Source organism: Natator depressus, chromosome 3 (genome assembly GCF_965152275.1).
Source record: "Natator depressus isolate rNatDep1 chromosome 3, rNatDep2.hap1, whole genome shotgun sequence".
NCBI lineage: Eukaryota > Metazoa > Chordata > Testudines > Cheloniidae > Natator > Natator depressus.
In genome coordinates, this window is record NC_134236.1 from 60,450,584 (window position 1) to 60,473,889 (window position 23,306).

Consider the following 23,306-nt stretch of genomic DNA (forward strand, 5'->3'; position numbering starts at 1 on the left):
GCCAAAAGAAATGAAAGACATAAGCAAAGGAAACAAGGCTACTGAGAAAGGAGAATGAAGTCTGTTAAGGAAATCAGGGGTAATTAAAGGGGGAGGAAGAAAGATACGTTAAACACACTGTAAACATACTGATTTGTCCTGCTGTGGCTGTACATGGTTAAGTACCAGATTATGCGTGGATAAAATAAAAGGCTGTCCCTCCTGAAAAATATTCAGTGCTTTACAGCTCAGTGACAATATTTACCTATGGACCAGTTGGGTCAAGCCCTGAGACAACAGTAAAAGGGACACAACATCCAGGAAACAAGTGATAGAAAGAAAGGGGACACACAGATGAGCTGTCAGAAACACGTCTCTTTTTTGTTTCAACTTGACTTGCTCTTGAATTTTTCTGTAACCAACCGGAAGGCTCGCTGATCACAAGGATAATGTGTCCACTGCCTTCTTATTTATAGCTGAAGTTTTGCCTATTTACAGAATTTGGCCAATTCTGGCCAGAGGTCAATAATTTTAGTCATGACCCAGGGCAGCAGAGAGGTTTCACAGGTCCTACATACCTCTGCCTGTTAAATGTTACCATTTAGGAGTGCTAAGAACAGGAGGAAAAAATTCTTGAAGTATCTATATCTATTTAAGCACAAGTTTTCCATTTATCACATCACATACTCTACAAATAACATATCAGTATTTGGTAACTACTTTAAAAAGTTTGGCATAAAGTTGGAAAAAAACAGAAACTCTTTTAAATGTCTTGCATCAACAAGTGACTGACCAATCTCCTGAGAATTAGATTTTTTTCATGCTTACTATTTTCTATGTGGAGTTGTCTCCAAGACATTAGCTTAGCTTATCTAAAACCCTCCAAACATTACATATTACTCTATATAATTAGAATTAAGACTTTACAAACTGCCATAATTTTTAAAAATTCAGTTAGTTTCATGACCCAATACTACATGTACTATGAGCTTTTTATTAATTTTCCCAATTTTGTGTGTTAATCAAATGAAGAACTTTTGCAAAACAAGAATATGAGTAGAATCCAGCATACCCAAAATGTGTTATGTCCAGGTTACTGGGCATACAGACCTGGATGGTGATGAAACCTCCCATAACAAGAACTTTCAGGCATTATGACAAGACCCTAATTCATTCTCATTTAGTATCTGCCACATAATTAAACTGTCATAGCAGCTTTTACCAAACAATTTTATATTAAATTTAACCATACTATAGATATGTTTTACTTGAACTAAAATATATTTAAAGTGTGCACATATTTTTCACCTGCACCCAAAGCCTATCTGCATAGCAGTTAAGAGTTACACTTTACTACCTATTTACAAACATGAATTATAAGAGATGGGTCTAAACCAGAACAATGAATATGAATGCCAACAAATTTTGGAAATGTTCATATCAGTTCCGTGCAACTTTAACTCCATCAAAAGTAGGAAAAACACCCTAAGGTTCCTTTCAGTTTTGTAGTGAAAATTTAATAAGGGCCTCCCACAGACACTTGAGAATCCTCTCCAGGTCATCACTAGTTTAGATCTGAATCTGAATCCAGGCTTGAATTTCACACATCAGCTACATCTATAATTAAAATGTTTGCACATTTACCTAAAGTTGATCGTAAATACAACATATGTGAATTCATTGGTTTGAATTCTTTTTAACATCCCCCACTTTAAAAGAAACATTCCTTCCAATTTCTAACCAACTAATGTAAAACATCATTTCTGAATAAGTTCAGTTGCCATTTCTTGCACTGAAGAGTTACAAAAAAATATATTATTTGCAGTAGTGTGCGTCTGCATGGACCATACTAAAAGAAAATTGACCATCTTTCTTAGCTACAACTAACTGAGCCATATCAACAGATTATGTAAACTACTGTCCCATTAAAAACCCCCACATCATAAGAAATAAAGGCATAAGTGCATTACGAAGTTCTCTGTGGTCAACTTCTGGAAGACTGTAATCTAAAAGATAATCTAGCATAGTAAAAAGAAAGAACAATAAAAGATATCTGTCTCTCCAAGAGGTTTAGATGTAATTTTAATGGCTGTATTCAGGAGCCAATATTTTTCCTAAGGGACTTGCCAGATTCAACAGCCTTCACCATAGCTATGCTACACAAAGGCTACAAATATGCCAAAGTTAATTTCCCCTTCACCGCTAGCTGTAGGTTAACTGCTTTTCACTGAATGAATCTGTAAGTCATCAAATGGAAACCACAAAAATGTTTGATATTCTGGAACACATTTGGTCATGTTTTAAAGATTTGCCATCTTTTTCACACTGGATGGCAAAAAAAATTCTAAAGTACATTTTAAAATGTGTTAGAAACCACCCCCATCCCCAAGACTTTCAACTAGCTGAAACTACAGATATTCATTATTAAAATATACTCCTGTTTATCCCAGTGGCCTAGGGGACATCCAAAACTTTCAGATAATTGGGTGTTCAGATAAACAGATGTTATTTCAACTAGTGTAGGACTACGTGGCGGACATACTGTTGATTTGGCTAACTAGGATTTTCAGATACAGGGCATTCAGACAGCTGGAATTATACTGTACTGATAATCAACATGTCTGACACAGAATTCATCCCTGCATATGCATGTTGGTCTTTAGGTGATTCCCAGTGCATGAGCCTGGGAGTCTCTTTATGTCATCATCAAGAGTCTGATTCACATACAGCAGTCAGGCAGGACAGAGTCCAGTGGCCCGATTCTGATTTCAATCACACTGGGGTGAAATCCAGAATACCTCCAATGAAGTCAAAATTACTCCAGATCTACGGTGCAAATAATCTCAGTCTCTGATCTACTGATTCAGTTCTGGAAATAGGGTACAAGGAATCATTCCACCACATCAAAAACAGATATATATTTCAATTGCCCCTAAAGATTAAGGAATAATCTAGTAGTCAGTTTATGGATCTGGATTTTCTTACACACTTTGCAAATGGCTGCTGCTCCTCGATTAGTGGTGATCAGGTAGGTATCTGCATTTATTTAATGACAGAAATAACATCTTGCTACATTCTTATTTTGCCTTACTGAATGTAGTTAATGCCCACAACTAACTCCCTATCTTTTTGTTCCCATTTGCTCTGATTTCGAAGCTGATCTTTATTACGAGCAGTATCAGAGAACTTTGTCACCTCTACTGTATTCATAGTAGGATGCTAAGAACAACATGATACCAGCTGCCAATGTATGTAATGATGGACACCTCAAAAGAAAGTTGGCAGCATAGCGCTCAGAGCTTTAGAAAAATGACTCAGATATTTTATAGTCCTCTAGGAGAGAAGTTTGAACCCTGAGACTGACATCTGGAATAAGACATGTTAAGTGCTATTCTGCATTTTATAACTGCTTTTTTGTTATAAATATGAATATAACTTTCATGCCAACAAAAATATTTATTCTACATTTTATTGACAGCATTACTCCATTTCTGTATACGGACAAAACTACTTAAAATTCAAGTATCTTACTGAACTATTATAGAAAGAAAGACAAAGGGCCAGAGGCCAAGCATAAAACAGAGACCACCCTAGATTTAGGGGCTATGCAGCTGTGATCCAACTCACTTACTGACATCTTTCCCAAAGTCCCTGTGATAAACATTTCTTAAAGTAGAGAAAGAAAAGTTCATTACAACAGAAAAGAAATGTACCCAAGATGACGTTTTTGGCAGTATCCTGTGTTTGTTAAATTATAAAAAGCTAGCAGTGAGTGACTTTTATTCACTTGTGTTTTAATTAGGTGTGAAGATCATGGTTCAACATACTAGAATCCTAGCACACAAAAACCAGTTACTACAGAGATGTTAAAAACCCTAGCCTGCTTTCACTGAGGTCCCCGGGAGCAGGATAGGATCGCAATATGATCTGGATCAGCTGGCAATAGTAGCAACCTGATTTTAGTGTCAATAAAGGGATCTATTGCAACCATATGCAGTAGCCAGAAGAAAGCTAAGGAAAAGGGAGATAAAGAAAAGCAAAGAGGACATATATTTTAGCTGACTGAAAATGTGGTTATTCTAACTCACTTTCATAGCTTACATTTAACTGCTTAAAAAAGCAGAGAGAGATTTTTAGGCCTATGTATTCATATGGTCTGGGCCAGACTCTTTCATCTGCTCTTTGGTTACAGGCAAACAGCCTGTTTGGATCAAATTTTCAGAATTAAGTATACAAAAATGGATATGCATAATCTGTGCAAAGAATTACTACAACTGTGTGACACTGGGATAATAGTCAAACATCTCACTGGTTATTTATGCTTTAGACAATTCTGAAATACTGGGCTTCAGTCTAAAATCTGCATTTACATTAATTATCTCTTTTAACCCAATGTTCCCATAGATACTTTTTCTATTCAGCCACTGCAGATTCATGTGCCAACCCCATTCCCAGCCAACATGCAGCAAAGGCAATTGCTGTGTATGCGTCCTGCACAGAGACTACATAAAAAAATAAAACCTTAGCATCCAAGTAGTAATTTTATTTGTGATTTCAGAGAGACTTACAAAAGTTGGTGTTGTCCCTGTTTTACAGATGGGTACTCTGAGGTAGTGAGAAGTTAAAGGAATTGATCAAGGTCCCAGACTAAGCTGGCTGCCTACAGAAGAACAGAATCCAGGTCTCCTGACTCTCTGTGCTCTGCTCAACCAACAGATACACTTATCTTGTTCATCTATATGAGCCTATGGCTGACTGAGAGCTGACATTCTCCCAACAGTTATTAATGTTGAGAAATCAAGTGAGTTTTGATCCTGCCTAGCTCAAGGCACAGCTGTAACTGGCAAACATTTTATCAAAATGCTATGCACATGCTGGAAGCTGAATGTGATGATACAGACAGAAGATATTCTGGTGCTAGCTTTCAGAGAAGTGAGTAAGAGTTCCAGCTCAAGAAAACAAACTTGCAAGCATTCTTTATCAACCAATATGTGCTTTCTCCAGATACAGTAATTTATTCTATTAGTTAAATACTTTACACCTCTGTTAAAATTCATATTAAATATTTTAGACTCAATATTTCAGAAGCCATTGCACTTAGTATAATTACTGGGTATTACATGTATTATGCTTGTTAAGCACCTGACTTCAATTCAAATAGCTATTTATCTTTTAAACTACTGATGCTTCACAACTGACTGCATATTCTCATACCCACACATATCTCTGCTCCTAATTCTTCCTCTTTTCTCTGTCTTTCCCTAGGTTCCTCCCAATTGTTTCTCTCTATGGATTCTTTTCCCTATTTTCTGCTTCATAATTTTCTTGCTGTCTCATACGCTTGGAAGTCTCCCGCCTCTTGTCCACATATGGCCCTTCCTCCACACCTTTGGCAAATCCTTTCTAACACTGGACCCCACATCAATAGAAGTTTGAAAGAGTATTTCTTCAGGCATCTTGTCTCACTGTGATTCGTAAACCACTATGTAAATTTATGTGTCTGTACAAAGTATAGATATTACAGCTGTTTTTGTTTGCTTGTTTGTTTAACGGAGAATATGCACATAATTTTAATCCTTTACCTTGTGGAAGCTTCCATAAAAGATTTTCTTTACTTCATTATCATCAAAAGTTACTGTCTGAACTTCTCCTCTTGTATCCTTGTTAAAGAATGACAATAATTTGGTGGAAGCTGCAAAAAGAAGATACAATAAATAAATGTCATTTGGGTCACACTGCTGATGTTATTCAAAGAAGAGAACACCACCACACTAACAATACATACATATACACTGTACAGTTCTACCGAGTACATTTTTAATTGTACACACAGGGATTACTGGGACAGTTTTAAAGACCCAGATTAGTGAAAGTGTGCATTCCACTGGTTTTAGATTTAATAATACTAAAGAAACTTAGTGCTTATACAGATTTTTGAATAATTAATTGAAATACAATATTAAAAAAATATTTAGAACACAAAATAATATACCTTTTTACCATGTAGGAATATTTTGGTTTTGAAACAATTTTGGAATGCAAAACAACCATAAACTCCTATCTACAAATTCTCTGTGCAATAAGTAAAACCGTCCTTACGATCAAGAATTACTCCAACTTGTGGTTTGAAATCCCTGTCTGTAATCTGCCAAATTGCAAATGGCTCATTGGGGGTTTCCGAAAGAAGGCGGAACAGCAGTATGATTGTGTAAGCGCGTGGCAATCCATCTGGATGAAGCTCCCTGTTCAGAGAACATGAGGATATTTCGCATCAAACACGCATAGAAAAAGGAAAGATCTTCATCGTTTTCACTTTTTTTAAAAGACAGGACATAATCAAAATGGGAAAATTACATCGTTTAGCAAAGCTCAGCCTGTTAACTCTTTAATCAAACAGCAAAGATTTAAGCAAATAGAAATCACATTATTGGCTATGTTAAGACTTTAACATCCAGCCTGCATTTGAGTGGAGGTGGGGAGAAATTGATGCAGGACCAACAAGAATAGGCATTCTAAATGCATTCTGGTTGACTCAGTCAGGGCTCTGGTGCCTGACCTCTGTTATATTTACAGGATGTGGAGTGGGTTGCTCCCATATAAACTCAGCTGGTGACCCGTACAGGAAGAAGATGGGGCATACCCTAGTTCTAGCCCTGCACATCCCATTTTGAGTAGTCAGGCACTGGGAGCACAAGGAACTCAGCTGTGGCTGGCTCACATGCAGAGGGTGCAGTGGGAGAAGGAGACATTAAATTTATTCCACAGATATAGTGCAGCATTTGGGGCAGACTTCCTTAGTCGTCATCTGTGGATTTTTAGGCTTGTGTCATGGACACTGTTGGACACCAAATGATAGAAAACCACAAGTAAATGGAAGTATGTTAAAGGGAACTAAGAGGCCTGGCTGAGCAATGTCTGGAGTGAAAAGGAAGCAGCAGGGTGGATGTGAGGGAAACTGTGAGAAGAATGAGCAAATTTTGTTTCAATTTAGCCAACAACATGGCTGACACTATTACGGCTGAAACTCTGCTATTGGCTGAGAAGGCCATGTGGCCCTGTGAGTTAAAATAGAGAAACCTCAAAAACTGGTATTGAAGCTTTTACATATTTTGGACAAACTGACAGCCTCTTACATTTAGTATCACGCTACTACAGTAACCATATCGCTACTTCAACAAAAGGTGGCTGGCATAAGGGGCAAGATAAGCAAGTGAATTTGAGAAACCTAGTTATAATTCAGTATCAAGAGATAACTCAGATATAATGCAACTGTACCATTAGGATTCCTAGGGAGTATTGATTTCCTGAACACTACAGTTTAAATTCAATTTAATTTTCTGGCTTTATATAATATATATGTATCAAGAAGATCCCACAAAGGCTATTTTTGCTTGCTCTCTCGCTCTCTCTTTTTCTACCTACAGCCAATTCTTCAATATTTTTCCTAATTTGAATACACAGAAAACATCTTACTCAGGTCCCACTTAGGTGCAGGCTTTGACTTAATAAAATGGTAAAGCAAGCTATAAGCTGCTGAATGGAAACTATCTGCGCTTTATGAGTCCTGCAATATCCAGAAAACCATAGATCTTTGCTCTTTCCCAGGCCAAGTTATCGAAGAGAAAAACTGGCTGACCGAAGACAAAAAAAAAAAGTCCCCATATACTCCACATTGGCACATTGAGAGTTGAGGAAGCTGGGAAGGGGAAGGGGAAAGAGCCTGTTTAAATTTATTCCTTATATTTGGCAATTCTCCTATGTTTGGTCTGCCCCCTTCTATCCATTCTGGTAGGGTCGCACAGCTGTCAAAAGTTCCCATAAGTGGACAACTAGAGTTACATGATATAAAAAATGGGGAGGGGAAAGAGTGGACTGGCTCAAGACGTGGCCTCTGGCAGAGCAATGCTAAATTCTCAACTTTACCTGAGTGGGGAGAGAAGAAACTTCTGGATCCTCCCTTCGTGGTTGGGAGGGGAAAGGGGTTTCTCCTCCATGACTGGACTCCTCTTATTCTAGCTAGCTCTGTTTTCCGTGAGGGTCCCACATGACCCCTCTCATTATCTCCCTAGCTGAGCTCTCGAACAGAGTGGTCAGCTAGGGAAGACTTGCTTCAGGCCATCGCTACTTGAAAAATTCTCCGTTTGTCCAATATGGTAACTGGGCTGTGTGGTGTCACACACCTGGGGCATTGTGACCACAGGCAGAAATGTGTTTGCCTATTACAACTATTAAACAAATGGTACTTATCCCTCCGAATCAAAAACAGTCTCTCTGGCTAAGTGGTTTCTTTGTATGAGTAGCCACAGAGGGCATTGATTGCATAGGGCCTGTAATATGAATTAAATCAATTAACTAAAATAGGCCTGTTTATATGAGGCATCCTCTTGAGAAAAGAACAAGGACTGTCTTTTTGTTCTGTGTTCATACAATGCCTAGCAGAATGGGGTCCTGGTTCACGACTGGGACTCCTAGGCGCTACAGTAATACAAATAATAAATAATAATAATAATAAGGAAGCTGGAATTAACAATATAAGGACCACTAATGAAGGAACTGAATAACGTTTAATCAGAGCAATGGTTGCACATTCTTCAGAGTGTACAGTAACTCCTCACTTAACATCCTCCCGCTTAACGTTGTTTCAAAGTTATGTCGCTGCTCAATTAGGGAATATGCTCGTTTAAAGTTGTGCAATGCTCCCTTATAACATTGTTTGGCTGCCTGCTCTGTCCACTGCTTGTAAGATTTTGTGGAAGAGCAGCGACTTTACAAGGGAGCATTGCACAAGTTCCTCTTCTCCGCCTCCTCCCACTCCCTCCCAGCGCTTCCCCCACCTCCAAACAGCTGCGCCTCCACTCCTCCCCCCCTCCCAGAAAGTCCTAAGTGCCGCCAAACAGCAGTTTGGCAGCAGGGAAGCGCTGGGAGGGAGGGGGAAGAGCAGGGAAGTGCCAAACAGCTGTTTGGCAGCGCTTAGGACTTTCTGGGAGCGGGGAAGGAGCGGGGATGCGGTGGAGGAGAGGAGGTGGAGTGGGGGTGGGAAGACATGGGACTGGAGTGGAGCGGGGATGGGAAGAGGCGGGCCTGGAGCATCCCCCAGCAAAGTCGGCACCTGTTTTTCTCCGGGTAAGCTGCCACTGCTGCTGCGAAGGTGCTTCCTAGCATCCTTGCCTGCAGCGGGCTGTGCCTGTGTGGCATAAGCCAGGGGCACTTCCCAACCACAGTACAGCACAGTACTGTATAGTAAATAATGCCTTGTGTCTGCCCCCAAAACATTTCCTTAGGACCTAACCCCCCGCATTTACATTAAATCTTATGGGAAAATTGGATTTAACATCGTTTCACTTAAAGTTGCATTTTTCAGGAACATAACTACAACGTTAAGTGAGGAGTTACTGTATTTCTTGGACTTCAGTAAAAACAAAATAAAATTTGTCCTCCAGCAGGTATTAATACCATTACCTATTAATTCTGTTATCCTTCCCCACTTGCCCTCCAACAGGAAAACAGGTTACACAGATAACTTACGATGCAGGCTGACTGATGAAGGCATTTCTATGGAGCCTGTATGCCACGTGGCTAGGGAAGGATCCTGATTCCAGTGATATTCCTTGTACAGAGGCAAAATGCTTCTCTGTTAAGTTGTATGATTCCAACATCTTGAAACCTTTATTTTGGGGCGGGGGGGGGAGAGAAACACAATTTGAAGAAATTGTGATAAATGAAAAAAAAGCTTCAGAATTATCCTATGCTAGGATGTTTGTATATGATTCTTACCAGGTGAAGTGTATCCCTCCAAGTAAATGAGAGGGCAAGCTGAAACAGATGAAAACTGTGTTATTTTTAAAAATTCAAATGGAATCATGAACATACAACTATTTTCAAAAGGTTTTATTCCCGTAAATTTGAACTTTGTTAATTACCAGCCAACATCTGCCACTACAACAATTATCATCTGTTTGTGATCCTATGCTTTATTCTGCTCAAGATCAAGCAGTAGATTTCCAGTTATGTAGGTGAAATGTTCACATCCTCATTTATGAGGCTTTTAAATGTATTGTTTCTACCATGCTGGAATATATGGAATAGCAAACAGATGAACTTCAAGTATATTTTATTTTAAGAGCCCAATTCATAAAAAGAAATGGGCACAATACCACAATCTTTCCATGGATCTTTTATGCATGAGTCAGACTGCATATTATTCATCAGATTCACAAGGAAAAACTGCAGATTTATATGGCTCCTTAGTCGTATGTGGAGGAGGCAGTATGGGAACACATAGTTGCAGATGATACAAATGTGCAAATATTTCCTCTTTTTTTGCCATAGAAGGACTCCAGATTTATAAACAGATGGATTTTATTTTAGATCTTTATAAAAGTAATATTAGACACTGGTTAGCTACATCCCCAATGCAGCCAAAAAACAGTGGTAAAGAGGAAATCTGTCACATCCAGAAGTCCATTTTAGCTACCATTCTACTTGCTCTTCAACTAAAAAAATAATTCTCACTTATTGTTTATTCACTTTTTAATAGAGTATCATCTCAGGGTGGTAGATAAGATAAAAATATAATAACCACTTAAATAAGAAACATGCACTTGCTCACTGGAAATATTTATTAAAGTTTCTTGAAAAAAGTGTAAATGGGAAAGCCTTGACATGAGAGTTGTAGCAGTACATAGTCAAATTTATTAGCTTGTGAGAGAAACATTGTCTCTTACTTACTTGAGGTAGCTGTCTCACAAATAAAAGTGAGGAGGTTCTCCTCAATCTTTTCAAAAGCATCAAAGTCATCAACGATAAATACATGACGTTCACTGGGTTTGCTGGCAATCTTTGACAGCTCATGGTAATCCACATCAGCTACACCAACAACAAAGACGCTGAAACCTACAAAAATAATGTTCATTATATGAATATGCAACGAATATACATGCTTATCATTATCATTGGCTCAATAACTCAATATCAAATCCCAATCATGTAGAGATACTGTCTTCTCTGTTAAAAAATACAAGAACCAAATCATGCAAGTAGAATATACTTTTGGTTGAACCCAGTCCCTTTGCACTTTCTGGATAAAATGCAGAATGAAGTAAAACCCAGTGGAGAAGAGTATTCAATATACTTTTGACCAATGGATGTCAAATGGAGAAACTCTTTCTCCATTACCTTGGTGAAACAGAACAAGCAATAATCTAAACCGTTGGCAAAAATGTGGGGCAAAGGGCTCATGTCCTGCAGGGAAGGGAAGTTCTGGTATGGAATCATTCAGCTGCACAAAGCTGTTTGAAATAGGCAGAAGGAGTCTTTTTATGAAGTCTTCTTGCAGCTAAATAAATGGCTGAAAGGGATGAATCTATGAGTTAGATCACTGAACACCCAAGGAAGAAACATACACCTAAGTACACAATTTAGATCAGAAGTGCCCAGCCAATCTCCCTGCATCAAGAAGAAACAAGTATACTATTCTGAACATTTCTTTTTTGCAAGGAGTGAAGAAACTCATGCCAATGAAACACTGAATAGAAACCCCAAATTTTCTGGTATTAAACGACGACTATATAAACCCCTGGAAGCCAAACAGGAAATGAACTGTTTTCTAATGTACAGTATTATCTTATGAGAGGGATCCTTGAAAACATTACGGGAAGGCATCTGAGGGGAAATGAAGAGCATAACAGTTCTGGGTTACTCCCAAGACAAACTAATCAAAAATAGTTAGGCTCTGCTCTTCAATAAAAAGGATGATTAAAAAAATACTCTTCCACTTTAGACACTGTTGATCACTCTCTCATCCTGGATTCCGCTCCTGCCTGTCAGGTTTCGCCTTCCAGTTCTCTTCTTCCTCTCCTCTTTCACACTTTTGGCAACCCTCAAGACTCTGCTATTTGGTCCTCTCCTGTTTTTCTTCCATAGCTTATCCCTGGGCAATTCATCCACTCACCAAGCTTCAGCTGTCACCTCCATGCCAACGGTTCACAAATCTTCTCTATTCCTGACCTCTCCTGTTCCATCCAGTCTCGCATCTGACTATATTTTTTAAAAATACTCTGGAGATCATATCACCTAATTAAACTCAACAAGGTTTATGATGAGCTCCTCATGTGTTTTCCAAAACTCTCTCCCCTTCTTCCAGTGCCGTTGGACAATATCATCATCTTCCCCATCATCCAAGCTCATAACCTTGCTGTGACCGCCTCCTTACTCTTTCACAAAACATACAGGCTGCCACCAAATCCTGTCTGTTCTACAACATCTCAAAAATCTGACTCTTCCTTTCTGTCCCTATGTCTAAAATCCTTATCCATACTTTGGTTACTTCCTGCCTTGACTGTTGAAGTCTCCTACTTTCTGTGCTTCTCGATTTCCATCTCATTCCCATGGTCCATCCAAATCACCCTGGCTAAAGTCATCTTCATCAGCTGTCTCTTAGACCATGTCATTCTCCTCTTCAAATCCTTCCAATGGCATCTTCTTGCCTTGCGCATCAATGTTAGCTTATCTTCTTCAGCTTCTGGACTTTGCATAATTTTGTCTCTGCCTATCTCTCTCTCTCTCATTTCCTCCTCCTCCTTCTCTCACCACTTCATCCTATCAATAAATCCCCTACCACTTCCTTTGTCACCTCCCTGATACACCTGAAGACTGGGGAAAAGATGAACACAAGTTGAGGGCTACAATCAGCCCTGTAACTTTATGATTTTAGCATGCTTGCTTATACTAGGGCTGAATTTGGCCAATTTAACCATTTTTAATAGCTAATATGAAACCCAAGGAGGACAAATACAGAATTCCAATGTAACAAAGCAATCTGAGGTTTAATCAACAGACATAAAGAAACAGAGCTAAGGTAAGGAAGCACAACAAATGTTTATATAGGAAATTAATCACCAGGCTGCTTATACTTTATATCAAAATATGCATTAAAAATGCAGAATTGGAGAACTAGAGCCTCGACTACAGCAAACTACACTTGGGCCATCTAAGGAGGGAGCATAAATGGCCACCTCCTCCTCAAAACCTGGGGTGGGAGAGTCAGGGGCCTGGTCAGACCCCTGCTCAAAGTAGAGTAGATGAAGGGCTGCTCTAACTTGTGCCAGTATTAAAAGCACTCTAAGGGCCATTCGAGCAGATCAGGATCATTGGACTGAAGTGCACTTAATAATGCCCCCGCCCCCTGAATAGGGGCCAGGAGTGATATAGGACAAGTTCTGTAACTATGTAAGGGGAATTCCCAGCAAACTGTTTAAGCCTGCTCTGTCCACAGAGAGAGAAGAGGCCAGAATTAGGTCCAGTCAATCTTAACATTCTTAAAATAGTTTGAGCCATTCCAAATCATATTCTGTAATTCGAATGTCTCTCTCAGGAACCACTACCTATTTAGGATGAATAAAGGACCAACAATACCTGATACTGTTGTATAGCCGTATGTTAAATTGCATGACTTAAACTCTTTAGTAAAATGAATATCAGACTCAACTACGTTCTACAGGGTGCTTACCAGAGTGCTGTATGATTGCTGCAGCTTTCTTAACTTCATCCTGCGACCGACCATCTGTGACAACAACAAGTACCTTGGGCACACCTCTTCTCATGCCACTCTCCCAAGTCAAGACTTTTTCTTTGATAAATGTAAGGGCTTTGCCTGCAAATTGCACAAAGAATGAGGACTCATGCCACATTTGCCACTGAAAATATTTCTTTTGAAGAACAAATACAACTAATAATAGCAGAACATAAAGCCCTGGCCTTAAACTACAGAGGATTAAGATAATGAATAGGTTTTCAAAAAACTGATTATTCGGAAGGAATACATAGTTATTCATCAGACGCACCTGTTCTTGTATTTCCTCCTTTGTACCGAATATTCTGAAGTGCTCCTAGAGCCTGAGCCTTATCCTCATATGTATTCAGTTTAAACTCAGACTTTGCATCGTCGCTGTACTGCACAAAGGAAACCTGAAATGAAATGCATCACAGCGTTCAGCCTCTGACCTGTGTGGCTTCAAGTGATCTCTCCACTAAAGTGAATTATGTTGTCAGTCACCACTGAAATAGGAAACCCATGACTGAAGTTATATGTAAATATAGATATAACAGTGGTAAAGTTATTAGTTAATGCTTTAACGAGAAAATACTTGTTAGAACTATGGTGGCACCATATTTAGTGCTGGTTCTCTAGTTCAGCTTGGGGATACAGCACCTATAAAAACTGTTAAAGATTACAAAAAAAATGCAAGAAGCTCATGACATAGCAATTAACAGGGAATGTGCCAGAATTTCAGTCATTTGATACATACAGTATAATACACTTCCTGAACTGGAACAGTAACTCATCTTGTATATTTGTATATATCCATGTAAACCTAGAGTGAATATTCTGCCTATGTCTATAATGTATATTTCATTTTTCATTTCCTCGTAGTCATAGAATATTAGGGTTGGAAGAGATCTCAGGAGGTCATCTAGTCCAACCCCCTTCTCAAAGCAGGACCAGCACCAACTAAATCATCCCAGCCAGGGCTTTGTCAAGCTGGGCCTTAAAAGCCTCTAAGGATAGAGATTCCACCACCTTCCTTGGTAACCCATGCCAGTGCTTCACTGCCCTCCTAGTGAAATAGTGTTTCCTAATAGCCAACCTAGACCTCCCCCATTGCAACTGAGACCATTGCTTCTTGTTCTGTCATCTGCCAACACTGAGATGAGCTAGCTCCATTCTCTTTGGAACCCCCCTTCAGGTAGTTGAAGGCTGCTATCAAATCCCCCCTCACTCTTCTCTTCTGCAGACTAAATAACCCCAGTTCCCTCAACCTCTCCTTGTAAGTCATGTGCCCCAGTCCCCTAATAATTTCCGTTGCCCTCCGCTGTACTCTCTCCAATTTGTCAACATCTCTTCTGTAGTGGGGAGACCAAAACTGGATGCAATATTGCAGGTGTGGCCTCACCAGAGTCAAATAGAGGGGAATACTCACTTCCCACAATCTGGGGCAATGCTCCTACTAATGCAGCCCAATATGCCGTTAGCCTTCTTGGCAACAAGGGCACACTGCTGACTCATATTCAGCTTCTCATCCACTGTAATCCTCAGGTCCTTTTCTGCAGAACTGCTGCTTTGCCAGTCGGTCCCCAGCCTGTAGCAGTGCATGGGATTCTTCCTTCCTAAGTGCAGGACTCTGCACTTGTCCTTGTTGAACCTCATCAGATTTCTTTTGGCCCAATCCTCCAATTTGTCTAGGTCACTCTGGACCCTATCCCTACCCTCCAGCGTATCTACCTCTCCATCCAGCTTAGTGTCATCTGCGAACTTGCTAAGGATACAATGAATCCCACCATCCAGATCATTAATAAAGATGTTCAACAAAACCGGCCCCAGGACCGATCCCTGGGGCACTCCACTTGATGCCAGCTGCCAACTAGATATCGAGCCGTTGATCACTACCCGTTAAGTCCAACAATCTAGCCAGCTTTCTATCTGTCTTATAGTGCATTCATCCAATCCATACTTTTTTAACTTGCTGGCAAGAATACTGTGGGAGACCATATCAAAAGCTTTGCTAAAGTCAAGATACATCACATCCACTGCTTTCCCCATATCCACTGTGCCACTTATCTCATTATAGAAGACAATCAGGTTGATCAGGCATGACTTGCCCTTGGTGAACCCGTGTTGACTGTTCCTGATCACCTTCCTCTCCTCCAAGTGCTTCAAAATGGATTCCTTGAGTACCTTCTCCATGATTTTGCTGGGGACTGAAGTGAAGCTGACCCATCTGTAGTTACCCGGGTTCTCTTTCTTACCTTTTTAAAATATGGGCACTATATTTGCCTTTTTCCAATCATCCAGGACCTCCACTGATCGCCACAAATTTTCAAAGATAATGGCCAGTGGCTCTGCAATCATATCAGCCAACTCCCACAGCACCCTCGGATGCATTAGATCCAGCCCCATAGACTTGTGTATGTCCAGCTTTTCTAAATAGTCCATAAACTGTTCTTTCACCAATGAAGGCTGCTCACCTCCTCCCCATACTATGCTGCCCAGTGCAGCAGTCTGGGAGCTGATCTTGTCTGTGAAGACCGAGGCAAAAAAAGCATTGAGTACTTCAGCTTTTTCCACATCATCTGTCACTATGTTGCCTCCCCAATTCGGTAAGGGTTCCACACTTTCCGTGACCTTCTTCTTGTTGCTAACATATCTGTAGAAACCCTTCTTGTGACCCTTCACATCCCTTGCTAGCTGCAACTCCAGTCGTGGCTTGGCCTTCCTGATTACAACCCTGCATGCTCTAGCAATATCTTTATACTCTTCCCTAGTCATCTGTCCAAGTTTCCACTTCTTGTAAGCTTCCTTTCTGAGTTTAAGCTCACCAAAGATTTCACTGTTAAGCCAAGCTGGTCGCCTGCCATATTTGCTATTCTTTCTGCACATCGGGATGGTTTGTTCCTGCACCCTCAGTAAGGCTTCTTTAAAATACAGCCAGCTCTCCTGGACTCCTTGCCCCCGCATATTAGCTTCCCAGGGGATCCTGCCCATTAGTTCCCTAAGGGAGTCAAAGTCTGCTTTTCTGAAGTCCAGGGTCAGTATTTTGCTGCTCTCCTTTCCTCTAGTCTGTCCCATTTATATTATTAGCATGCCTTAGTAAGCTGGTCCTGAGCAGATGTCTCAGTATTCACACTTATTGAAATGTTTATTTTTTTTTAGCCATCATAAATATCTAAAGTGAAGAACTAAGAATGTGTGTAACTGGCCCAGGACAAAAGAGGAAAGGAGCTTTAAGTCTTTCCCTAGTAAACCCAGGAAGTTCACAGCTATTCTCCTCCAACAGCTAATTTGCAGCAACTCTCCTGCTGGGCCGAAGAAGAACAATTTTTGAAAACCAAGTAGTGTGAGGTTAGAGCTAGGCAGGATGGAGATACTGGAGAGAAGGTATTCCAGGAGAGGGTCTTTCTCTCTAGAAGTATGTCTGCAGAATGAAATAGCGGGAACCAATGACCTAGAGACATGCATGGGGGAGGAGAGAACTGATCACAAGCAAGATAACTGGGTGCTACATTTCAGGAAAACAGAAATAAAACATCCTTCCAAGGAAAATCACTGTCTTCCTTCTTACAAGGGAAGATAGTCTTGCACCAACCGGTGATGGCAAAGCTCCAGAGACATTCTTACTCGTGCCATTCACCTCTAGCTAATAAAAAAGCAATGCTTATGAAAGCGGGACAGAGCTCCTATCCAGTTCCCCTTAACTAGAAAGAAAACAGTCATGATGCAGGGTCTTGACCATGGGGAGATTAACATAAGACAAAATTAAAGGCTCCTCAGGAGTCTGGCAGAGACTCCTGGCAGAGACACATGGAGAACCCCAGGAGGAAGTAGAGACGTTTCAACCTCCCCACTATTCCTTATAGCTTTCTTTTTAAAGATGCATCCAATTTCATCCAGTGAATCCTCTTCTCCAACTCTTCTGCAACTGTTTCCATGCTTTCTTCTGCCCATGCAACATCCTTCCTGAACTGACACACCAAGACATTACCCTCATTCATCATCATACTCCTTCTCAATGCCCACTTCTGCTGTGACACTAAAAATTAGCCTATTCATAACAACTATGGAGAGGGGCAGCTGAGGATATTTTATATGCACAAAGAAACAAAAACATGCAACTAACATTACATTGGCCACAGAGCACCCTGACTGCTCTTCCTGTATGCTGATTCCCTTTCATCTGCTTGCCATCTGTCTTTTGTCTTTCAGGGTGTCCGCTCTTTTAGACAGGGACTGTGTTTTCCTTTATGTTTGTACAGCACAATGCATATATATAAATACACACAACACAGTACCAGAATAATCCTATACAACAGAGAAAGGTAGAGGAGATTTTAAGAATTCAGGTTTGTTGGTTTGTTTAATTTCCCTGCAAAATGCATTTAATGGAAATTACCCACCTGAATTCCAGCAGGGTTGATTAAGTCAAAGGCTCCAACAGTATTAAAAACAAATTTCACTACTTTGTTGAAATTATCATCACCAATACTCCAGGAAGCATCAGTCAGGAACACAATGTCTGCTTTGGCGCCTTTGCATACTGAAAGACAAACACAGCGCAATGAACTCTTAAAACACCCCCCTCATTCAGGACCGTGGACTAAACAGCACTGTTTTGACCATTTTAAAGCAAGAATGATGAGCAAACATTCAGCAAACTTCAGTCATATTCTCAAGCTGCAGACTACTCTTAAATATTAAAGTAGTGTTTCTCTTCCATGTCTCTCTTGCATTTCCTGGGTTTTGCAGATTTTCGCACAATGCATTCAAGGACATCCCAGGTCAAATCTTGGCATTTATGAGCAAAAAGTTCATATGAAACAAAACCCTGAAGAGTGCAACTTAACACCAGTTTTCTTGGCAATCTCCACCAAAAATAGGTTCATATGCTAAAGGCAACGCTCACAAATCCACAGTGCATACTGAGAGTCGTGGCCATTCCCCCAAATCTACGCAAACTGCTACCACGACCCAGTGGCTATCTGAGCTCAATGCAACACCCTGGAAAATAGCTAGTATAAAGAGAATAAGGCCCAGTCATCGTTCCCCTGTCTACACCAGGCAGGTGACGGTGTCTGAGCTGCTGCAAAGGGCCAAAGTGGGCCAGAGGATCATTAGGCCCATATATTTTTGAAGTTACTTCAATTTAGGAAAAATATAATTCAGTCTAACCTTTGAGTGTGTGGACGTACAGCAAATAAGACAAAATGTATCATGAATCTACAATACACACTTACCATCCCGAGCCGGTGGGATTGTGGGAGGTGGAGGAGGAGGAGGCGGTTGAGTTGGTGCTTCGGTAGGTTTGATGACTGAAATAAAACAATTAAAACCTTTTATTTAACATAAAATTTTACCCAAGAAAGGACTCCACCCATGTGAATTACCCTGTGTATGACTGAGGAAAGAACTATCAATGCTTTTATTGGTGACCAAGACAAGTAATTCCTAATCAGCACAGAATAATTTGCTGTTCCAAAAGCAAGTCCTTAATTATGACAAGGGGCCAGATCCTGCCACTCTTACACAAACTGAGAAATCTCTCACTCCGTGGTTACTACCCAATGGGATTAACCTGAGCAAGGTAATACTCTATTTGAATTTCCCCCAAATAATTGCTATTCTCTGTTCCCCAGTTCAAGGAGTTTCCCACTGACTTACACTTGGAGACACAGGAAAATAGACCCCTCAGTTGTGGTACTGTATGTCTTGTACAAACAAGACAATTGTAAAATCTGTAGTCTGAACTATTTCCATCCCATTCTGTTCACACACTTACTGTTCATATTGCCCGACTTACCCGTGCGCTCTTTCAGAGAGATGGGCGGTCCCTCAAGGTTTGGGGTCTGAACAAAGACAGTAGCATTGTATTCAGTGTCTGGTGAAAGGCCAGTGAAACAGTGGCTGGTTTCTGTCCCACGTACTGTAATTTCTTGTCCTCGGGATCCTGTGAAAACAAACCCAAAGGAAGGAAAATGTCCGGTCTGGTACTTCCCTTTCCACAGGTGTGCAGAACAAAGCAAGAGAGAGTGCATGCAGGGAGGGTGCTGAAATGGGATGAGTGGCATCTCCGCTGCTTGCTCTTCCCAGCTCAGGAAAGCCTCTGTGCAGCAACACTGTGTGGTGGGCGCTCTGCACACTAGTGAGCTCTCAGGCTGTGAAGGGGAAGAGGCAGGGAGCAGCTGCTCTCCATAGTATGCACTCAGAACCCCTGGTGAGCAGCAGATTTCCACTGGGAAATCCTAGTGGGAGTTAACATGGATAGAAGCAGCATTAATTTCCAATCTGTGTCTTCTTAGAAAGGCAGGCTGCATGCAGGCCTGGGGAGTTTTACCAACACAGCTTGGATCCTGGGGGAGGCACTGGAGTTGAAATTATCGCAAACTCAGGGCCCTCAGCCTGTCACATTACAATCCTTAGTTTAGTTGTGGCATAAAACTGAAACATACATCCGCCCACGGAACACACAAGGAATCAAAGGAATTTACCATCAGCTGGGTTGAGCTTTAATCTGTAGGAAGATGCTGACCGGTGAGGGGACCATCGGATACAGAAGGTATCCCATCCCACCTTGTAACTTGTTAGATCAGTGACATTCAAGTACACTGCAAAAAGGGAAAGTGTTCAATTTATTATCTGGGAAATACAATACATTAGATATAAAATTAACCAGTTCAGAAAGAACAATGGCATCAGTAGTTGTTGGCCCACACAGCGCTATGGCAGTAAATTTTGCCCGCGTGTGGTTTTATTTTAAAAATGTCCACAGAAGAAAAAAATAGTTCTAGTCAATTCATCTCTGCTCTTCCTGTTTAGTCCCACAGATCTGACCTCTGTTATTTACAAAAGCCCAAATTTGGATACGCTTTATTATGCTAAGTACTATCTGATTCTATGGGCTGTCCCACTAAAATCAATAAAAAGAAAAGGAGTACTTGTGGCACCTTAGAGACTAACCAATTTATTTGAGCATAAGCTTTCGTGAGCTACAGCTCACTTCATCAGATGAAGTGAGCTGTCGCTCACGAAAGCTTATGCTCAAATAAATTGGTTAGTCTCTAAGGTGCCACAAGTACTCCTTTTCTTTTTGCGAATACAGACTAACACAGCTGTTACTCTGAAACCAACTAAAATCAACAGAACCACTTATAAAGATATTTAGCAGGAGGTAAGTGCACCTGATTTGGGCCCCATTGTATTTTATTTTATTTTATTTATTTACTGGCAGTGCCAAGAGCTTTTAATGAGACCATTTAACAAAATCAGGATTTTACAACTTATCCTTTTTTGCTGAAATCTCAGATGGCTCATTAACTGAGTTCAGCAACAAACCAATCCTCCACTGAGCAGGTTCAGCTTTGATGGAATGTGTAGTCAGTCGATATTACCATGAGATGCAATCAGAAGCAGTGAGGGGCCTTAATCTGCATGGTGCTGACTGCACCCTGCAATCTCCTAAACACATTCTAGCCAGTGGGTGTGGCAGGTGTTGAGCAACTTGCAGGCTCAGACCCAGCTACAGCCAAACAAATTGTAAGAAATGGAACTAGAGGATTGTCTATTGCAAGCCATTAGTAAAAGCAATGTTTAAATAATTTGGGTTTCTAAGCTTAATTTTATTTACAGGCCTGATTCTCACAGGTCTGAGCATCCATAATTGTGGAATGTTCAGACCATAAGGATCGAGGCCCTAAATATGGACTTTTCAGTCAACATGAGATCACTTCAACAATTATATCCTATGTGACTACAATAAAAGTGGTTTGGACTTACATGTAGTGCCTTGATCAATCAGGGGTGCGCTGAGTCCAGAATCGTATTGGGCATAAACATTCACATCATAGATAGTACTAGGAGACAGGTTGTGCAATGTGTATGAAGTCACTTCCCCAACAAACACCTCCATTGGCGGCTCGTCGGAACCTTGAGTTAAAGGGAATCACAGAAAAAGACACACAATTCTATGAAGACTCTGCTAGGGCATTATCAGTATTCTTTTATATAATCCGTACCCCTGAGTGGCACAGTTATATCAGCCTAGCCCCCGGTGTACACAGCACTAGGTCTAGAAGCTGGGTGTCTCCAATCAACATAGCTCTCCCACAGAGGTGGATTAACACTGGAAGCGGCTCTCCTTTCGGCATAGTAGTGTCTTCACTGAAGTGCCACACTGGCGCACCTGCACCAATGCAGCATCTTATGTGTAGGCCTGCCACAAAACTTGGTCCTTGTTTTAAAAAAACATACTTGTTATTTTTTAAACCTATTACTTTAGTAAACATTCTCATTGCTAATAAAATAAATGGAGCTTTACTACTGCAATATTTGTATTTAATTTAATTTCCAGAGAAGCATGCAAATGTGGATTCATTCTCATGTCAAATAAAAGCATTGAAGGACCGTCATTCATTCAAACTCTGAGTCTGATTCTGATCACACACTCGTGTAAATCAAGAGCATTTGCATGAAAGATAAGAAGTGTAAAACTGGTGTAAATGAGAAGAGAACAGGCCTGGGACAGGAGATAAAATAGTTGTATTAAATGTCAAATATATAATGAAATCAAATGTGCTGTAATGTGTGTGACAATGTATCTGGTGTTCTAACTGTCTTTATTTTGAAACACTGAAGTTAACAGGAAAACTTCTTACTCCTTTAAAGTCAATAAACCCACAAATTAAAATAAGTAAAGAAAACACCTTTAAAGCACAGGGCTCCGTTTTCATGAGGATACACAGGATATTTCCACCCCGATCTCTTAACTCATTACTCATTGTTTTCAAAGTGTTCTCTTCAAAGCAGACAGGTTTTCTTACCTACAGGTTTATATGCAAGTTTGTACCCAAGAACAGGAGATGGGGAGGGATCCCAGGAAACTCTGAATCGTGTATACCACTCATCTGAAATATGTATGTTTTGAGGAGGAAGCAACCCAACTGAAAAGAAAGAATAAGCATTAGAATTGTTATTATAGTAGCAACTGCCTTTTAAAGCTGTATAACAGGTAAACTGTAAACTCCCTGAAGAAGAAATCATGTCTTTGGATATGTTTGCATTGTGCCTAGAACAACAGGAACCCAACACAGATGGGGGCCTCTGGCACTTCGGCAGCAGAACTATTAAGTAATAAGGAGGAGAAATGAGAATACAGTACTTAATGCTAAAGCTAAGTTACCAGTTCGTCCATTTCCTGTCAGCTGTCCACCGTCTCCATCATCATACACAGCCACAACAGTAATTTTATATGGTGTGTCTGACTGCAGTGGCTGTAATATCACATTATTTCTTCTTCCGGGTACTGTTGTCTAGAAATCAGGAGAGAAATACAGATGAATATCTTGTCCTATTTTACCTGACATTATAATTGTAATAAACTGTAAATGAGCAACCCTTGTGGAATTTGTGGATGTATTTCACTGCAAATACCCAGTTGTGGTTTTTTAATCCAGCGATAGAGAAATCCATTTTATTGAAAGGGAGACTCCATTGCTTTACCATTTCAGAACAATTTCAGCCTACCTAAAATTAACAGTATTGTCTGTTTAAATTATTTTAAAGTATAACTTTGTAGCTTTTGTCAAAAAACTGGACTCCTCGTCTCCTTCCCTTTACAATATTGTAGCTATCCCCACACCAGAGTGATATCCCACAGCTACCTGTGGCTTCTCCAGACCTCATTCAGGAATTAAACATCTACACAGACACACAAAAGACGTCAGAGTAGCAGCCGTGTGAGTCTGTATCCGCAAAAAGAAAAGGAGGACTTGTGGCACCTTAG

General features: G+C 40.4%; 1 protein-coding gene across 1 annotated transcript in view; it reads right to left on the reverse strand.

Moving 5' to 3' along the window:
• COL12A1 (collagen type XII alpha 1 chain) overlaps positions 1–23,306 on the reverse strand; it is a 116,071-nt gene that overhangs the window by 27,314 nt on the left and 65,451 nt on the right. The window contains 14 exon segments of the mRNA XM_074947992.1: positions 5,562–5,671; positions 6,079–6,221; positions 9,505–9,643; positions 9,754–9,792; positions 10,708–10,872; positions 13,487–13,630; positions 13,821–13,944; positions 17,929–18,068; positions 18,766–18,840; positions 19,329–19,475; positions 20,017–20,133; positions 21,302–21,451; positions 22,345–22,464; positions 22,704–22,833. Of these exon segments, the coding sequence (XP_074804093.1) occupies positions 5,562–5,671; positions 6,079–6,221; positions 9,505–9,643; positions 9,754–9,792; positions 10,708–10,872; positions 13,487–13,630; positions 13,821–13,944; positions 17,929–18,068; positions 18,766–18,840; positions 19,329–19,475; positions 20,017–20,133; positions 21,302–21,451; positions 22,345–22,464; positions 22,704–22,833 (1,743 nt within the window).